Source organism: Cibotium barometz, chromosome 9 (assembly GCF_041138505.1).
Source record: "Cibotium barometz isolate CiBa-2024 chromosome 9, ASM4113850v1, whole genome shotgun sequence".
In the NCBI taxonomy this organism is placed as follows: domain Eukaryota; kingdom Viridiplantae; phylum Streptophyta; class Polypodiopsida; order Cyatheales; family Cibotiaceae; genus Cibotium; species Cibotium barometz.
Genome location: NC_141054.1, coordinates 34,163,156 through 34,179,107, shown reverse-complemented (window position 1 = coordinate 34,179,107; position 15,952 = coordinate 34,163,156). Strand labels below are relative to the sequence as shown.

The window sequence follows — 15,952 nt, the reverse complement described above, 5'->3', positions numbered from 1 at the left end:
TGGTCACTCTCCCTCTCCCTCTCTTCTTGTAGGATCTTAAGGATCAATTTTTTGCTATATTATGTTAGATTCAACCCATTTTTTATTCTAACAAGACTGATGCCAGTCTCCTCAAAATTTGAAAAAAAAAAAGAAATTTTCTATTTGAACTAAAAATGCACATCTTAGTTAATGTGACCCTCTTAACTAACTGCCGTACTTTGAAGGTAATTTGAGTTCCCTTCAAATTCCATCTAATTCAATTTTCCTTCAAAGTCAAACAATTAGTTAAGAGGGTCACATCTTGGTTGATGTGTGACCCTCTTAACTAACCACTTAACTTTTCCCTTCAAATTCTTCGGTGGATCTAAGCTCTATATACATTTAAATTGATTATTTCAAATATCTACATGAAGACTTTGGATTTTGGAAATTCTTTTGATTCACATTTACGTTAAAGCATAAACAGTGTTTCTATTTATTTTTCCTATTTATATTTAGAATTTTAGAGTGTATAGGTTTTCTTTTATTTCGAGGTCTATTTTGAATGTTCTTGTTTAGAGTCTTTTTAATAGTGTCCCTAAATTTTTTTTCTCCTTTGCTCTATGAAAAAATTGAATCTCTATGTGTGAGGCCTTCAAATTTTGTAGTTAGCCACTCTTTTTTAGCTCTCATCTTCCTTTTCCTCCATTCCCACATTAATAGCAGTTGATCTTCTCAATCATGGGACTAGGTTGAAGAGATGATGATAAAAAAAGACTGAGAATAAAGGGTGTGTTGATGTTTTGGTGCCAGCCAAAAACTCATCTTTTCCTTCATTCATCTTACAATCGAGGATATCCATTGTGCTGCAACTTCAAAGAAAAAAAAAGCTATGTTTTGATGTTTTATTATGGTCTATTGTTATATTTTAATTTTTTGTTAAGGTTTATTATAATGGTTTAATATTTTATATTATATTCTAATTTTCTAAATGTATATTTGTTATAATTAACATTATAATTTAATTCTTATGCTTAATGTTATGGTAAAAGATATTGTTATTATTACTATATTATTTTTATTATATTTTACGATTTACTTTTAAGCCTTTACTGTTATACTATGGTTTTGATGTTATAGAATAATGTTATGTTTTGATATCATGGTTTAATTGTTATGGTTTACTATTATGTTTAGTATTCAATATTTAGTTTTAGTATTGTATTGTACTTGGTTTAATGTTATAGAATAATGCTACGTTTTATTACTATAGATTAATTGTTAAATGGTTTATTGAACATGAGGTAATTTGAATGATGTAACTTTTTGTTATGTAATATTTTTAGTTCTATAATATAATGTTTTAATTTAATTTATTGTTAGGTTTTGTATGTAAGATGCAAAAGAAATAAAAAAGGAGACATACACTTTCAACTAGATACTGAGCATGCACCTTTATACAAGAGCATGGAAGTAAGTACGATGCAACAATCATTGAAGCAATGTCATAGGGATGTAGGTTTTAAAAAAAAGATTGTAAACCTTTGGGTGGAGGGATTAGTATATCCACTTGATCGTGTTACACTCACGGCCTCCTCAATTTTCAAGGTTAACATCTTTCATTTAGTATGTATGTGAGGATCATGCTAATTTGTTAACCAAGCATGTAGTATTTATACATCCACTCAACGTCTACTCATGGGTAAGGGAGCAAGGATTGTGCAACACTCATACGTTAAATGAGAAAGAAAAAGAGAGTGAAAATTTGTGGGATGTGCAGCATGATATGCAAATAGAAAATGCTTAGTTATCTAATAATGTGCAAAGATTGGAGAAAATTTCAAGATCACATCATGATATGCAATGCAAAGATTGGAGAACATTAATAGGAAGGTATAAACCATTAATAGGAAGGTATAGGAACATTAATAGGAAGGTATAAACCATGCTAGGGAAGAGAACTACATTGAGGCCACATCATTTTGCTAAGAACCTGAGACCAATCGATAAGCTATTCATTAGAGGTGGACAATGGAAACGTCAACTCAAAGCATGCAAAAATATCAAGCAAATGTTCACCAATTCAGATGATGAAATAGATAGCGCAATTGCAAAAGTTCTCACAAAACTTATGGGTAATGTCTTCACTTCGATCTTTTAGGTTCAAATTAGTTTGTTGTTATGCCCCAATTAATATATTGTCCTTTTTTTCATTTTAATAGTATACGCCCTCTTTTCTATTCTTTATTGAAAGAGGTGCATACGTTTTGATGTTATGCTTCAATTAATATATTCTCCTTTTTTTCAGTTTATTGATCTATCGTTGATTAGGAATATGCTTAAGACATAAGCTTTAAGCACAATGCTTACTTTTACAATGTTCGACTACTGCTCGAGGGGGCCTAAAGCTAGAATAAGTTAATTTGCCAAGGTATGTATATTACTACTGATGTTACATAAGTCATAACCTTGATACTCTAATGATCATCCAAAATTACATGCCATAAGCTCAGAGATATCCCTAAATCTATTACATGAAGTGCCTGCCACTTAGCACAAAAAGATGTGACTCAAAAGTACATTTTTTGGAGGAGATAAGGGATACACCACTTAGGTTAGCCACGCAACTCCCTATGTTAGTAGACATTATGTGCTCATCTGGGCACTCCCATCCTACTCTCTCTTAGACATTCCTGCTCTTAAAAATTTAAGCCTTGTGTGGTTGAGGTAGAGTAGGTACTTGTGAATGATCCACAATTCCAGCGTGTTGGAGAGAAGTTCTTGCTCTCCAAAGGTTGGCCATAGAGGATGTGGAAGTGAGGATGTCAAGGACATCTCCAAAGCTGCGGACATCAAGCGGGATCCCACCCACGGCCGATGAGAAGATTGGATGAATTGATTTCAACTTTTTGGGACCATACCTATAGGAGTAGGCTAAGGACATTCTAGACAAGACCAATCTTGCTATAAAAAAAAACAAGTCCCTCAAGAGAAGAAGAACTTAGTGAAAGTAGAGTAGGATATGAGCTACGGGAAGATCTTAGCAAGATGAAGCTCAATATTACTCTAGACCAATTCCTAAACTTGGTGCCTAACTACATGCTCCAAAAAATAGTGCCCATAGAGAAATTGATGGAACTTGTAAAGTAGAGTAGGATATCAGCTAAGGGAAGATCTTAGCAAGATGAAGCTCAATATTACGCTAGAGCAGTTCATCAACTTGGTGCCTAACTACATGCTCCAAAAAATAATGTCCATAGAGAAACTAATGGAACTACCAAGGTTTAGTGCTGAAGTCCGAGATATGTGGACTGCATGAGTGGCAGGAGCATTAAGCAGTAGTCACAGACTTAGCATCATACAAGGGAAATTGGTATCCCAAGTAATCCTAGATGGAGGGTCTAGTGTCAACATACTCTCAGATAGCCTAGCCAAGAAGTTGTGAATCATAGTAATGCAACTAGCCCCATTCCAAGTCAAGATGGGGACTAGAGGTAGTCCCCTGGCTAGTTTGGGGCATTGTCTGAGAGAAGAGATTGAGATAACACAACGTGTCTATGAGAGAAGTCATAGTAGCACCATCAACGTCCAAGAAACGCACCACTAGGAACAACCTAGATTCATCAAGACAACCAAGCAACACACTACCAAGAGGCAACCACCACGAGCACAACCACCACGCCCCCCTTGGGCATTGCAAACAAACCTACCCACCATAAAAATACCAATCAAGGGAGAAGACTATGACAAGGTGGATTTCTAACCTATAAATGGCTCTTCGATTTCCCATGTTTCTGCATATGGGATAATCCAACATACCTTCTAGTCATTTCATGGTTCAAATTGCCTCCAACACCCTCCTCCATTCGAGCCACCCAAAGACATGAGGGTTGCCTATGGCTATAGAGAGGTAGACAGAGGAAGAGAGCTTGGGGAGGAAGAAGATTTGTGGCTATGGAGAGGTAGAGAGAGAAAGAGAGCAAGAGAGTGAGAGAGCTTGGGAAGGGAGAAGATTAGGGGTTATGGAAGGGGAGATAGCAAGAGGGTAGTTTGTTAGAGGTTTAGGAGCTTGGAAAAGAGAAATAGAGGTTGAAATTTGACTTTTGACCTATTGGATTTTTTATTTTTATTTGAAGGGAGGGGTTGGAAGGGAAATGGAACCACTTTGAGGGAAATTAAAAATTAAGGTTGTAGATCTCTTGGATGATCATGTCGTGGAAGCTCCCTAGCCTAAAGCTTTTCAAGTGTCCATCTTGGATGGTGGGGGTAGCTTTCTACTCATCTGGCCAAGGATGGATGCAAGAGACTTGCTCTTGGGGATGCACACCCCAAGGAGTTGACACAAGTCCCAATGGAAAGCCAAGTCCACAGTATCACATGAGTGGCATCAATACCCAGCATATGCAACTGGATTTCTTACCTAAAGGTAGGTTGGTTGCTTTCCTCCTTTGCTATTGTTGGTCACGTTAATACCTTCAAAAGTGAGTGGGGATTTCTTGCCTAAAGGTAGGTTGGCTGAGAAGAGTTCTATTTCCACAATTGTTGGGGATTTGTTGCCTAAAGAAAGGTTGGTTGTTCTCCTCCTTTGTCTATTGTGGATGAGAAGTCATAGGGGTGGAGAGTGTAGCTGGACATGCCAGTAGGCAAGGGTGCCCATAATAGCACACTGTCTTGCACAATTTGGGAGTAAATTGACAAACTAACCGGCTAACCACCTGGCTGCAGCCTCAATTTACATGGAGAAGCCATCACTTCAGCCCAAGATGGCCACCTTCGTTGTTCTTCACAGAATTCTTTTGACCATTTTTTGGCCAACTGACAAGTTGGTATCCCTCCGCATCTCCGAATTTGAAGTGGGAGATCATTAATAGCCTCACATTTAAGCACTTAAGGGACTACTGGCGCGACATGAAGAAATAAGTCAGAGGCTCGACGAAGTGCTTTCAAAGGTAAGAGGTGATCACGTAGGAACGCACAGCATTTGGATCCTAGGCCCTTTCTTGATCAATCTTAAATGGTGTTGATGGAAGCCCTTCTATGAACCTGCCAGATCAACTCATAGTGGTCTTGCAGCAGGCTCCTGGTTGGCCAGACATGCCACTTATCACCACCAAGGAAAGCACTGTGGTAGTCCCCGAGCAAGGTATGTTAGCTGCAGGTCGTGCTGTTATTTAGTAGTCATGGCCATACCCGCACTAGGTTCATTAAATGGAACTGGTGCCTTGGACCATAGAAATGGGTCAAGCTCTACACTACATGGAGGATGGCAATGACCTGCATCATGCATGTACATGGCAACAAGTATGGTGCAGTTGTTTCTCAGTCCAGCCTTCACAGTAGCTTCATCACCTGAGAGGTGTGTTGGTGGACCATGGCTCATCCACACTACACTATACAACCTGGTGTTTCTCCTCAAACCTCTTCAGATCATCACAATATAGAACAACCTGGTGTTGCTTGTCAAACCTCTTCAGATCATCACAATATAGGGCCTCCAGAAGAATCCCTCTACACAATGGGGTTTCAAGAAATAGGTAATCAGTACGTAATGGCCTAGCATATCTGGTGGGCAAGCCTTATCTTATTGCAGGGAAGCTAATGAGAGGGCCCTCCCTACCCCTTGGTGGAGACCATTAGCATCCCATGGACTATGCTGGATGGGAATTCTTTTAGGGCAACTCCTGCTTGCTCAAGGCATACAAGTCTAAATTATGCCTACCAAGTTTGATTGCAAATGCCAGTTCTTACCTTGAGGTGTCACCACGGAGAGTCTAAGAATAGACAGCGAAGCATGTCTTCCAGCTGTTTGCTTCAATATTGAGATTCAGATTTAAGTTCACGTGTACAAAAACCAGTAGAAGCTAAGGAAGCATCCTGAGATCTGGAATTCTTGTGACAAAACAGCCTAAATAAAACATAAAGCCACCTGCAATGGTCGAAAAACTAAACCACAAGAAAGACAACATTGAGGAATTGACATGAGTTGCGTAAGTTTTAATAATAGCTTTGCTCAATGATATGAAATGTGGATAGCAAATGCCAGTGTTTTTCCAAGGCACCTTACTATTCTTATTTCCTTGATCAAAAGAGCAGTAAGAATGAGGATCAAACAGAGTATTATTGAGTGATCTGTGTGACACTACTGCCAAAACAGCAGTCGCAGTGCCCTGCCTTGGTTGACCTGCTGCTTAAGTGGTGGTTGGATACATGTGTACTGACTCAAGGTACCACACTAGCTGTAGCATCGATATGATGGATTCCACATCCGTGCTTTTGCTACTTTTAGCAAGTCATGGGGTTTGGGTAAATTGGTGGCAAGCCCTGTTCCAAAATTGCACCAGCTTTAATCAGGGCTTCTTTGCAAGCAAGAAATGAGATGTCTACGTTAGTAAGTGCATTGATGTGATGTGCAGCAGGCTTACATTGCACTTGCTGGAATAACAATGCCCCGAACATACATCAAATTTTACTAAGGTTGCAACTCTCAAGGGAAGCATGTTCACAGTCATGTTGTAGAATACCCAAAGGTTAGCATGGTTCTTCCAGCATCCCCCCTCCCAAATAGATTAGAAGTTTGCATTCAACATCGTAACAAAAAAGAGCTGTTTCCTAGCAAGTTAGACTGAAATACGCCCTACATCCCATACAACTCTCAGGACTTTATACCAGATCATAACACAGTCCAAAAATCATCACAGCATTCCATTGTCTTATACTACATAAAATGTCAGCCATCTTTTGGGATTGGTAAAGTTCATACCAAGCTTGTAAGCCATATTGGCAACTGCCTTGGCCACATGGGCAGAAGTCTCTCGAATCCTGTGGAGTGGAGGATAAACAAGTCCCAATTCCCTATCCTTGTCACTGACTTGTGATGCCAAAGCATCAGCTACAAAAGAAGAAAACAAATTAAGCAATGAACTCATTGTCTTCCTTAAGCAGATTTTCAGAAACTAGTATTGCACAGCAATATCTTTCCTCTACACTTGTTGACCAGGTTCACATAAAGCAAAGCATGGAAACTCTTCACTTTACCTGCTGCTAAAAACATTTCATCTCGTATGCGAGTTGTGCCAGCCACAACACACCCTAAACCAAGTCCAGGAAATATGAAAGCGCTGTTACCCTGAACATACAGAACAAGCATGATGCAAAAACACTAAAAACATGTACTTTTTTTGCATTATAGGCACCATGAATAAGATGTGAATGCACCTGTCCTGCATTAAATAATCTCCCGTTGACCTCAACTGGAGGGCTATGGCTGCCACTTGCAAATATACAATGTCCCTGACGGTAAATAATGTAGCCAGTAAACTAATCAAAACCGTCAGCTATATTATCATAAAACAAAGCATTTTTCCCCTTAAAGAAAGGAACATAAAAAATGTATTCATACCTGAGTCCAAGTATACGCCTGCTCAGCAGTGCACTCTGGTGTCGTGGGATGTGAAAGGGCGAAAATAATTGGTCTCTAGAAACCAGTACCAGAATTGATAAGAAACCCATTGAGAATGGAGTCACATAGCATCCATATTTCTAGCTATACGTGGCAATAATACTACTTAAGAGCTTTTAGATGGCCATCAAAGGCTATCCTTGTTGGCATCTATAGACTGTACCATAGTTAAGCTTTATTTTGCAATTGTGATAACCAGGTTGACAAATCTTGAACAAAACTTCAGGCACATTAATAAGTGCACCGCATATGTGATGTTCATAGTGAACTAGATGTGTAGCCTGTACGAACTGTGCTGCTTACTGCAGATTTGCATGATACGCAACCTTCAAAATGTGGTGTGTTCCCTTTTGTTTGCTGTGTATGTGTAGATAACATGTCAGACAATTCAAATATGTTACAAAATAAACACAACTCACAGACAGAAAACTGAAACGATGAATCAAGAACAGGCACTGTATGGTATACTGAGGCCTGAGACCTCTTATGAAATCTTCCAAATACATAAAGCACACATTTAGATCCTCCCAAGAATTACTAGCTATAAGCAAGAGCGCCCGTTGACATGAGTGCCCCCCTGTCTGAGCTCGTACACCTCCCCTGCCTCCCGTCTCCTGCGTGCTTACTACCCCCTGGGCTCTGCCACCTGTCTCTTCCTCCTATTCCCCATCTCCTTTTCACTCAGCTCTCCCCCTTCCATTTTTCTTTCTCTGAGTTCCATTTTTCCCTCCCACTGCTTGGTCTATTTCTTCTCCTCAGCTACTCTCCAAGTCAGCACTAGTTCTTCATCCCAGACTTGAACTGCATCTTCTGCTTTTCACAGGATTCCACAGCAGCCACTCCATCTTCCCCGATGAATCCTCTCTCGACTGTCATTTTGTGGAAACAGACCTCTAGTTATTGTCTACTTCAATGGCTTCTCTGGAAGCCAAGACCCTGATTTGCAAGATAGTTAGCAGCACACCTACAAGAGGACAGATTCAGGACCTCCTGCAAGCCACTTTGATGGCAAGAATGGACAAATTATCCAACATCCAGTTCCTCGGAAACAACGACCACCAGGTTGAATTGAATTCGACTCAGCCCCCTTGATGAGAGAATCATGCAGCAAAGCCCCATCGTGTTATGCACTGCACAAACACATCGTGCTCCATGGCAACATGGCAACATGGTAACATGGTTTCTGACACCACTCTAATCAGCTAGCTGCTGCGGCTGGCTTCCAGATCAGAATCTCCTTCCAGGGCCTGCCCAAATACCACCACGAGCTTCCCCGGCAATCGGGCATCCACAGGCAAGTGCTTGAGACCCCCCTGGACAACAGGAGTGGCAGTGGCCCAGGCAGCGGGTCTCCCTACCTTACAAGTGCTTGTTTCATCCCCAAAGAACCTTTCTCAGCACCTCATGATACCTCGACTAGAGGCTCTCATTTCCTGCACGCCCTTGAAACATTTGCTGGGGCGTGCTGTAGTGAGACTAAAGATGCTATGGTCACACACCCAACATCCCGCCAAGCAGAAACAATTCGCTTCATCTGGGCTGACATCATCTGCACCCTCCAGGGATGCTTGGAACGGTTGCAGGGTGACTCAGAGATCGTGCAACATAGGTGCATAGCCTTCTTACACACTAGGAGCACAGTTCTCTTTCTCACCCACTATGACATTACATTCCCCAAGTGTGGCTTTTTTTCCCCCTCCCCCAAGGATGCTCCAAGAGCGGCCAGCCATGGAGGGAACCCCCCCCACTCCCCCCTCCCCCCCAAAAAAAGCATGTTTATCTCCTCAGAAGGTTGTAATCTGCCCACGGGCAGAAGTTTCTTTTTCTATTAATTGGAGGATCTTTTTTTGTGGGGAAGAGGGGGGCAGAAAAAGCACCTTCAAGAGAGGATCGTTCCATTAAACAATTTAATCAAATAAGAAACACTCAACGATGACCAGTTTGTGGGTAGTTAGGGTTAGCCGAGCAGTTGCTATGGAGGCTTAAAAGGATACATGGTCATGACTGTAGTAAAGAGGGAGTGAGAGATGTGACAAACTAAACGAGAAAGGCACTATTTGCACGACTCAACGATCCTTTGATTGATGATTATAAAGTTTCAAAGAGTACAATGCATTTATAGGCTTTTAGAGCCTTATCTTTTGACAGACCACACAAGGCGGCAATGACACATGGCAAGTGCCCATGACATCATTGCTTATTACATACACACATAAGTGGCTAAAAGAGGTGGTTCACACACTCTTACACACTTACATAAGTGAGTATTCAAACACACATACAAGGGCTTTTTTTACACCTGTTAGACTCCGAATACCCAACACAGTTTAGCTCGAGCCTGCATGGCTAATATTGAAGCTATTACTATGGCCATTCTCCCTGAAGGTCAACCTATGATACAGCCCTTATCTTTGCACATCCTGAAGTAAAGATACAGTTAAAGCCATTGAAAGTTAACAGAGTGAACTATGACAGGATTCACGACCACCCAATCCTGAAGTAAAGATACAGTTAAAGCCATTGAAAGTTAACAGAGTGAACTATGACAGGATTCACGACCACCCAATCCAAAGTTGTGGAATCCACGATTTGCATGCATTAGAATGCTTTTCCCGCCCTTTTCCTTTTTCCTGCACTGCTATAAAAAATCTCTAATATAAGCAATGCATGAGAATCACTCTGCTGCAAAATTAAGAAGAGGAACTCTTCTTTAGGTTGGTGTGGACTTCGTAGAGCCTATTCTTACACATAAGCCAAATATAAACAAATTGTGAACATTTAATATGAATAAGGTTACAAAATTGTCTTCACCTTTATTAACATCCAATCCTGGCTAGTCACAAAGTGAAGAACGAGTGCCTATTTCTCAGATGGAAGGTCCAATTTCCTCTTTCTTCAGAGGCAATTTTCACTTTTTCTAGCAGAGTATGTAACTTTAATTACCCTTATCCTGCTGAATTTATCATAATTCCTTTTTGGGGTGTTTTTTTTTTGAGAGAGAAAGAGGAAGAGAGAGGGGGGGGGGAGAGAGATTATTAACCAGTAAAAGACACAAAAAAGGTTATATTTACATGGTGATTGGCCAGCAACCAATTACATGAGCATCCATCTAATCACCTTATTGAAACTTGTCATTGCCTCACATACATCCTTGGTAAAGCAGTTTGCTGTCCCTGAAAAGCCAAGAAGAGCAGTAGGACGCACAGCCTGCAACACACCACCTTGATAAGGTCATAAAAATTCAATGATGCTACCCCTGTTTCACCAGTCTCGATTTTTCACACGTGAATATGCCAGAGGCAGAGAAAATATGCACTTACTTTTACTGAACTGATTAAGTCATGTTGTTGAGGAAGGTCTTTGGCAAAAGGCAGCTTATGGTTTTCCAAAGCGTCCATTCTTGATTTGACCACAAGACCCTGCTAAAGTTGCACTAAAATATTCATACAGTTTCATTGCAAAGAAATGTATTCAAGGTTGGAGCAGTACCAGTTTCCCCAGGATAGGAAAATGACTCCCAATAACAGAATAAAACAAAGAACATGCGCTTGGGGGTTGCTTTGTGTGTGTGTGTGGTTTTTTTCTCTCATTTTTTGGTTTTGGGGGGCAGGCATATTCATTTGAAAGCTTTCAGCGTGCTCTTTTGCATACTTATTAAAAAACCCTTTAACTGCCCCTCTGATTTCACTGATGTTCGTCTGGCCACCACTACATCTCCATGGGAACAGTAAAGCACATCAAGATTCAATGTCATTTTGTGTACGAGCTCATCGCATCCATGAACTCTGAGCTGGTCTCCCTAGAGTTCAAATAATTGTGCTGACATATTCACCCATAATGCTCAACGTGGACCAGTTGATGCTGCATCTTCATCCAGCCATAAAGATCGGTTCACACTCCAAAAGACCCCGAGGAAGAGTGTTAGAAAATAAAATCCATGGCTCATCCAAAATTGCAATAATACAAACACAAAACCTTCATGCATGTTCGGGGGCATAGCCCCTTTGCGATTCATACCAATTCCACAGCATCCCTACTTGGTTTCACCTTGTCTTTATAGAGTATCGTTTCTGAAAGGAACTCAGTTTATATTCTTTTTAATACTTAATTTAAGTCTCTTTTGCTTGAGAATTTTATAGGTAAGTCTCTCATTTCTCCCTAGAAAAAGAAAATGATGCTTACTTTTCTTAGTGTACTAACTCTTCAACATCATACATGGAAAATTCTTAGGACATCATACCCGGACATTGTATCCTACTGAAACAAGTAGAGAAAAGTCTTATCACAAAATGTGATTCCATCAAATTATGAATTGTTCTCTCTTGATAGTCTTCACCTTCTACTGCATTTGATACCTCAATCGAGAGGGCAAACGTTGTACATGACATAGCTACAAGAATTGCAAGGATGAACTAAGCTTTTACATCAATTATATTTTCACCCGAGAAAGAGTGACTACCCATTTAGCATTGGAAATTGTCTTTTTTTCAAGCTTTGTGTTCACAAAGCACAAGCAGTTTAATCAATGTCTTGCATGAGTTCATGGTGGAATTCATTGCTTTTTCTATGCAAGAAGAAACTACCATATAGAGTTCCTGTTACTTGCTGATGGTGCATCATTACCTTTTGTTGAAGTACCTGAAGAAAAGTAATGGAGAAGCCATCAACATTGACCTAGCAATTGATGATGACTATTAATTATATCTACATCATACGTTGCTTGTGAAAGCTTAAACCCGAAAAGCTTTTTGGCATCTTTTGAACTTCACCGTTTCAACAGTCAATTTTTTGTGTATGCTCGGTACCCTGTTGTGCCTTATAGTCTGAATTCCATGTATGTGTATCCCCTAAGACCTCCCAATCATATGATCCACCCTTGAGGTGCAAAAAAAAGTACATAATTTCAACCTGTTTTTGGAAAATCAAAATTCCTTTTCTTATGAGGTCAAAAAATGTCTATCTAAAGTGAATCTGAATTAAGTTGGCCTTTTAGCATCTAAGCAGTGTAATTGGTTGACTTTGGTTGCTCTCCTTCCAACTCTACTACATTGGCATTGGCACTTTCTTAGGGCTGTTTCATCCACATGCTTGATATCCATGTCAGTTTAATGCGTCGAAGAGAATCTTCAAATCCTCACAAGAAGAGTTTCTTTAGTTCTAGAGCCATACAGACAAGAATCACACCAATGTTTATCAGAAAAAAACTCTCTGTACCCTTCTTGCAGCAACCACACGAGAGACTGGCTTCTCTGGAGTCTTTCCTTGAATGTATTTCCATGGTTGAAAGTTAAACGAATGGCTAAGCCTACTTAGCTAAGTTAAGTTTTGCAGGCATTAACTTTTTTGATGTAGCAACCTGCATGGAAACATTTCTCTTTCACTCCACAACCAATAGCTCATCATGGACTCTCTTATCCTTAGCTAGATCCATGGCTCCAAATACATCTATTTCTAGAAAGATCTCTCCGTTTGTTGGTATATTTTTTCCTTTTCCATACCAATGTTTAAATTTTTATGCAAGGCTTCTAGTTAAGATTCATCATTTGAAACTTTCATAGATAGCATATGATGTACATACCTTGTTTTCCAATAGTGGAATGTTGATTGTCAAATCTGCATGCCATTTATTTCATTTATATGCTGATAACTGCCAATGATGCTGGCTAGAGGTTGAGGCTTCGATGCCCTTTTTTCCCCCCTCATCGATGTATTTTCATTTGGCAAATTTCCTTGCCTTTCAGTTCTTTGTTTGCTCAGCAACAGTATGCTGGTTGCTTTAAATTAAGGACCTTGTTAGGTGCTCAAGGTACTTCTCACAACAGGTTGGTGAGCCTCTTTCTAACCACGGTTCAGTTCCTTGGCCTTCTAGATCAGTCTAAAATACAAGTGAGCTTTATCTTCAAGGGTTGGTCTTCAACCAAAGAAAAAGGATAACCACCTCTTGTAGTCTCGTGTGTGTGATGTGATTGCGTCAAAAGATAGGTTTTATACCTACAAAAAGACATGTACTCTATGAGTTCTAAATCAATTCAATCAACATTGAGTCGTGCAATCATCTCTCCCTAGAGCATTTCATTTCTCTCTCTAGCTCTCTCTCTCTTCTTTGCAGCCATGGACACGTTCGATCCCCTTTAGCTAGGCTCTACTGTTCTTCTCGATCCTTCATTTGGCATCAAAGCAACACTCTTTGAGCTGCTTCTACAGTACCCAAGTTCCCTACTGCCTAGTCTTCCAGCTCCTCTCCTAGCATCTCCATAGATCCTTTCTTTGCGGTGTTTCTCCCTTGAGTCTCACCATCCATAGTCATGGACCTTCCTAGATCAGCAACCACATTCGAGAAGTTCTCTGGCAACGATTTCCCAGCATGGCAGACAAAAGTCAGACTCTTGCTCATGAGAGATCTCAGATGGAGTTTGGAGTGTTGTCAACAGCACAAAAGAGAAGCTTGAAGGTCAGTTATAGCAGCTGCAGTGAGAGCCTTGACAGAGAAGAATGACCGAGCACTGGCACACATTGGTCTAGGGCTTGCCGACAACCTCATTCATCATGTCGACTTTGACAAGACTGCCAAACAGGTATAAGACAATCTTGAAAATCTGTCCAGGAACAAGATTAACAATTCAAAGGTTTAAAAATGAAAGAACATCACACATTGCAAGAGCACCTCAACACCATAGGTTCCCTCCTCCAACAACTAGTTGCTTTAAGGCCAACATTGATGAGGATGACAAGAAAGCAGTATACTCTTTTCCAGCTTGGAAGAGATGGAAAAGTACAAAGAAGTGATAACTTCAGTTCCGGTGTCCAGAGAGATGCCATCTAATGACATGGTGGCTATTCTCATTGATGAGGATCATCGCTTCGAGAGCACGCTTCTATCAGTCATGGCATAGAGAGAGGATGCTTTTCCAAATGAAAGGTAAACCCAAGGGAAAAGCAGTCAAGTACACATTTTGCAAGGACCTGGGACACACTGAAGAAAGATGCTACAAGCGGATGGCTAGAGAACAAGAGCAAAATCACGCCAACCTCCTTCCGATGAATGTTGCACTGATGTAGAGCCAGTGTGTCACTGTTCACATAGCTCTCCGGTGCAGGGTGCATGTGACATTCCCTCCTACTTAGTTTGGCAGCAAGTTCATCACTTCTAAATAGTCTGCCAGGAGCTGGGGGGGTACTCCGAGAAGAACTCTTCGTCAAGCCATACTGCTTCATGGGTACCTCAGTCTTGAAACTTCGTGTAGAATTGTCTTTGTCTTCGACTGGATCCATGCTTCCACTTGTGGAGGAGAATCTGTTCATGCTCAATGACTTTGGCTTCGTCTACCACGTTTGGTTGTTGCTCATCTGCAATATCCTACAAAGTTGGACCAAAGTAGGACTTCAACCAAGAAACATGAAAAACATTATGTATAGTCTAACTATCTAGAAGCTTAAGGTTCATAGAGACATCATTTATCTTTTAATGATAGGAAAGGGTCTCAAGCTACGAAAGGAGAGTTTTGGACAATGTTTGCTCACTTGCTTCATTATCGGGAGTTATACCAAGTCCCCTTCTTTAAAGTTGACATCTTGTCTTGATTTGTTGGCTTGCCTGGTGTATGTCTCATGTGCTTTGGCAAGGCGCTTTGACAGACTCAATGATATTTGAAAATGTTTCGGTGGTCTTGTTGGCCTCCAAGGAAGGTGATACCATTCTTGTCATAAGTGACAAGAAACGGTGACCAAAAGTTGCCACGTACGGAGTCCGACCAATGATAGATGAATGAGTGTCGTTGAGGATGGCCTGAACCAAAGGAAGATATTGCTCCCACTTTGATTGCCTATTATGGCAATATGATTTGAGAACATCAAAAGCAAGCTGATTATATATTTTTTTCTGGCCATCTGACTGTGGATGAAATGCACTGAACAGATACAACTTCATAATGGAATAATGCTCTCCAAAAATTTGAAGTAAACTTGGGATCCCTGTCTGATGTTATTGTCCTTGGCAAATCTCCGATGGGGTACCAATGTCAGATGAACAGGCGAGCAATGTCTTCAGTTGGCTTGCATGGGATCAACATGCAAAATTTATTGAATCAGCCATCATGGATGGTATAGTGACCCATTTCTTCTTGTAGGGCCAATCTATACTGAGTCTTGAATTCCAATGAATCCTCGTATTGTGCCTTCATACTATCGAGATCTTTTCCCTGTATTTCGAGCAAAGTGGACTCTTGTAAATTTTGAAATGTGCCTTTTCAACTGAGAGCTTCGGCAACGGGGTTATTTGAGCCAGGGATGTATTCAATCATACCTCCAAACTGTTGGAAGATCTGGCTCCATCTGGCTTGTCTGTCACTCCATTGGGCACTAGGCATGGTTTGCACCATTTCAGTGCCCGATGATCTGTCTTAATTGTGAACTCTCTCCCATAAAGGAAATGTTTCCAATGTTTAAGCGTTGTCATCACCCCCAATGGCTCTTTGTCATACACAAAATAATTCTTTTTTGCATCATTTAATTTCGAGCTATAACAAGCCATGG

The 15,952-nt window shown here is 40.5% G+C and overlaps 1 protein-coding gene across 2 annotated transcripts in view; it reads right to left on the bottom strand.

The window, feature by feature from the left end:
• Positions 1-5,934: 5,934 nt before the first annotated feature.
• Positions 5,935-15,952, bottom strand: part of LOC147635509 (NADP-dependent malic enzyme 1-like) — a 130,304-nt gene continuing 120,286 nt past the window's right edge. For both annotated transcript variants that reach the window (XM_086802810.1, XM_086802811.1), the window contains 7 exons: positions 10,741-10,839; positions 10,538-10,627; positions 7,361-7,435; positions 7,177-7,251; positions 6,997-7,087; positions 6,722-6,850; positions 5,935-6,282 (listed from right to left, as the gene is read on the bottom strand). In XM_086802810.1, coding sequence (XP_086658936.1) covers positions 6,194-6,282; positions 6,722-6,850; positions 6,997-7,087; positions 7,177-7,251; positions 7,361-7,435; positions 10,538-10,627; positions 10,741-10,839 — 648 coding nt within the window. In that variant the 3' untranslated portion in view covers positions 5,935-6,193. The remainder of the gene's footprint in view (positions 6,283-6,721; positions 6,851-6,996; positions 7,088-7,176; positions 7,252-7,360; positions 7,436-10,537; positions 10,628-10,740; positions 10,840-15,952) is intronic.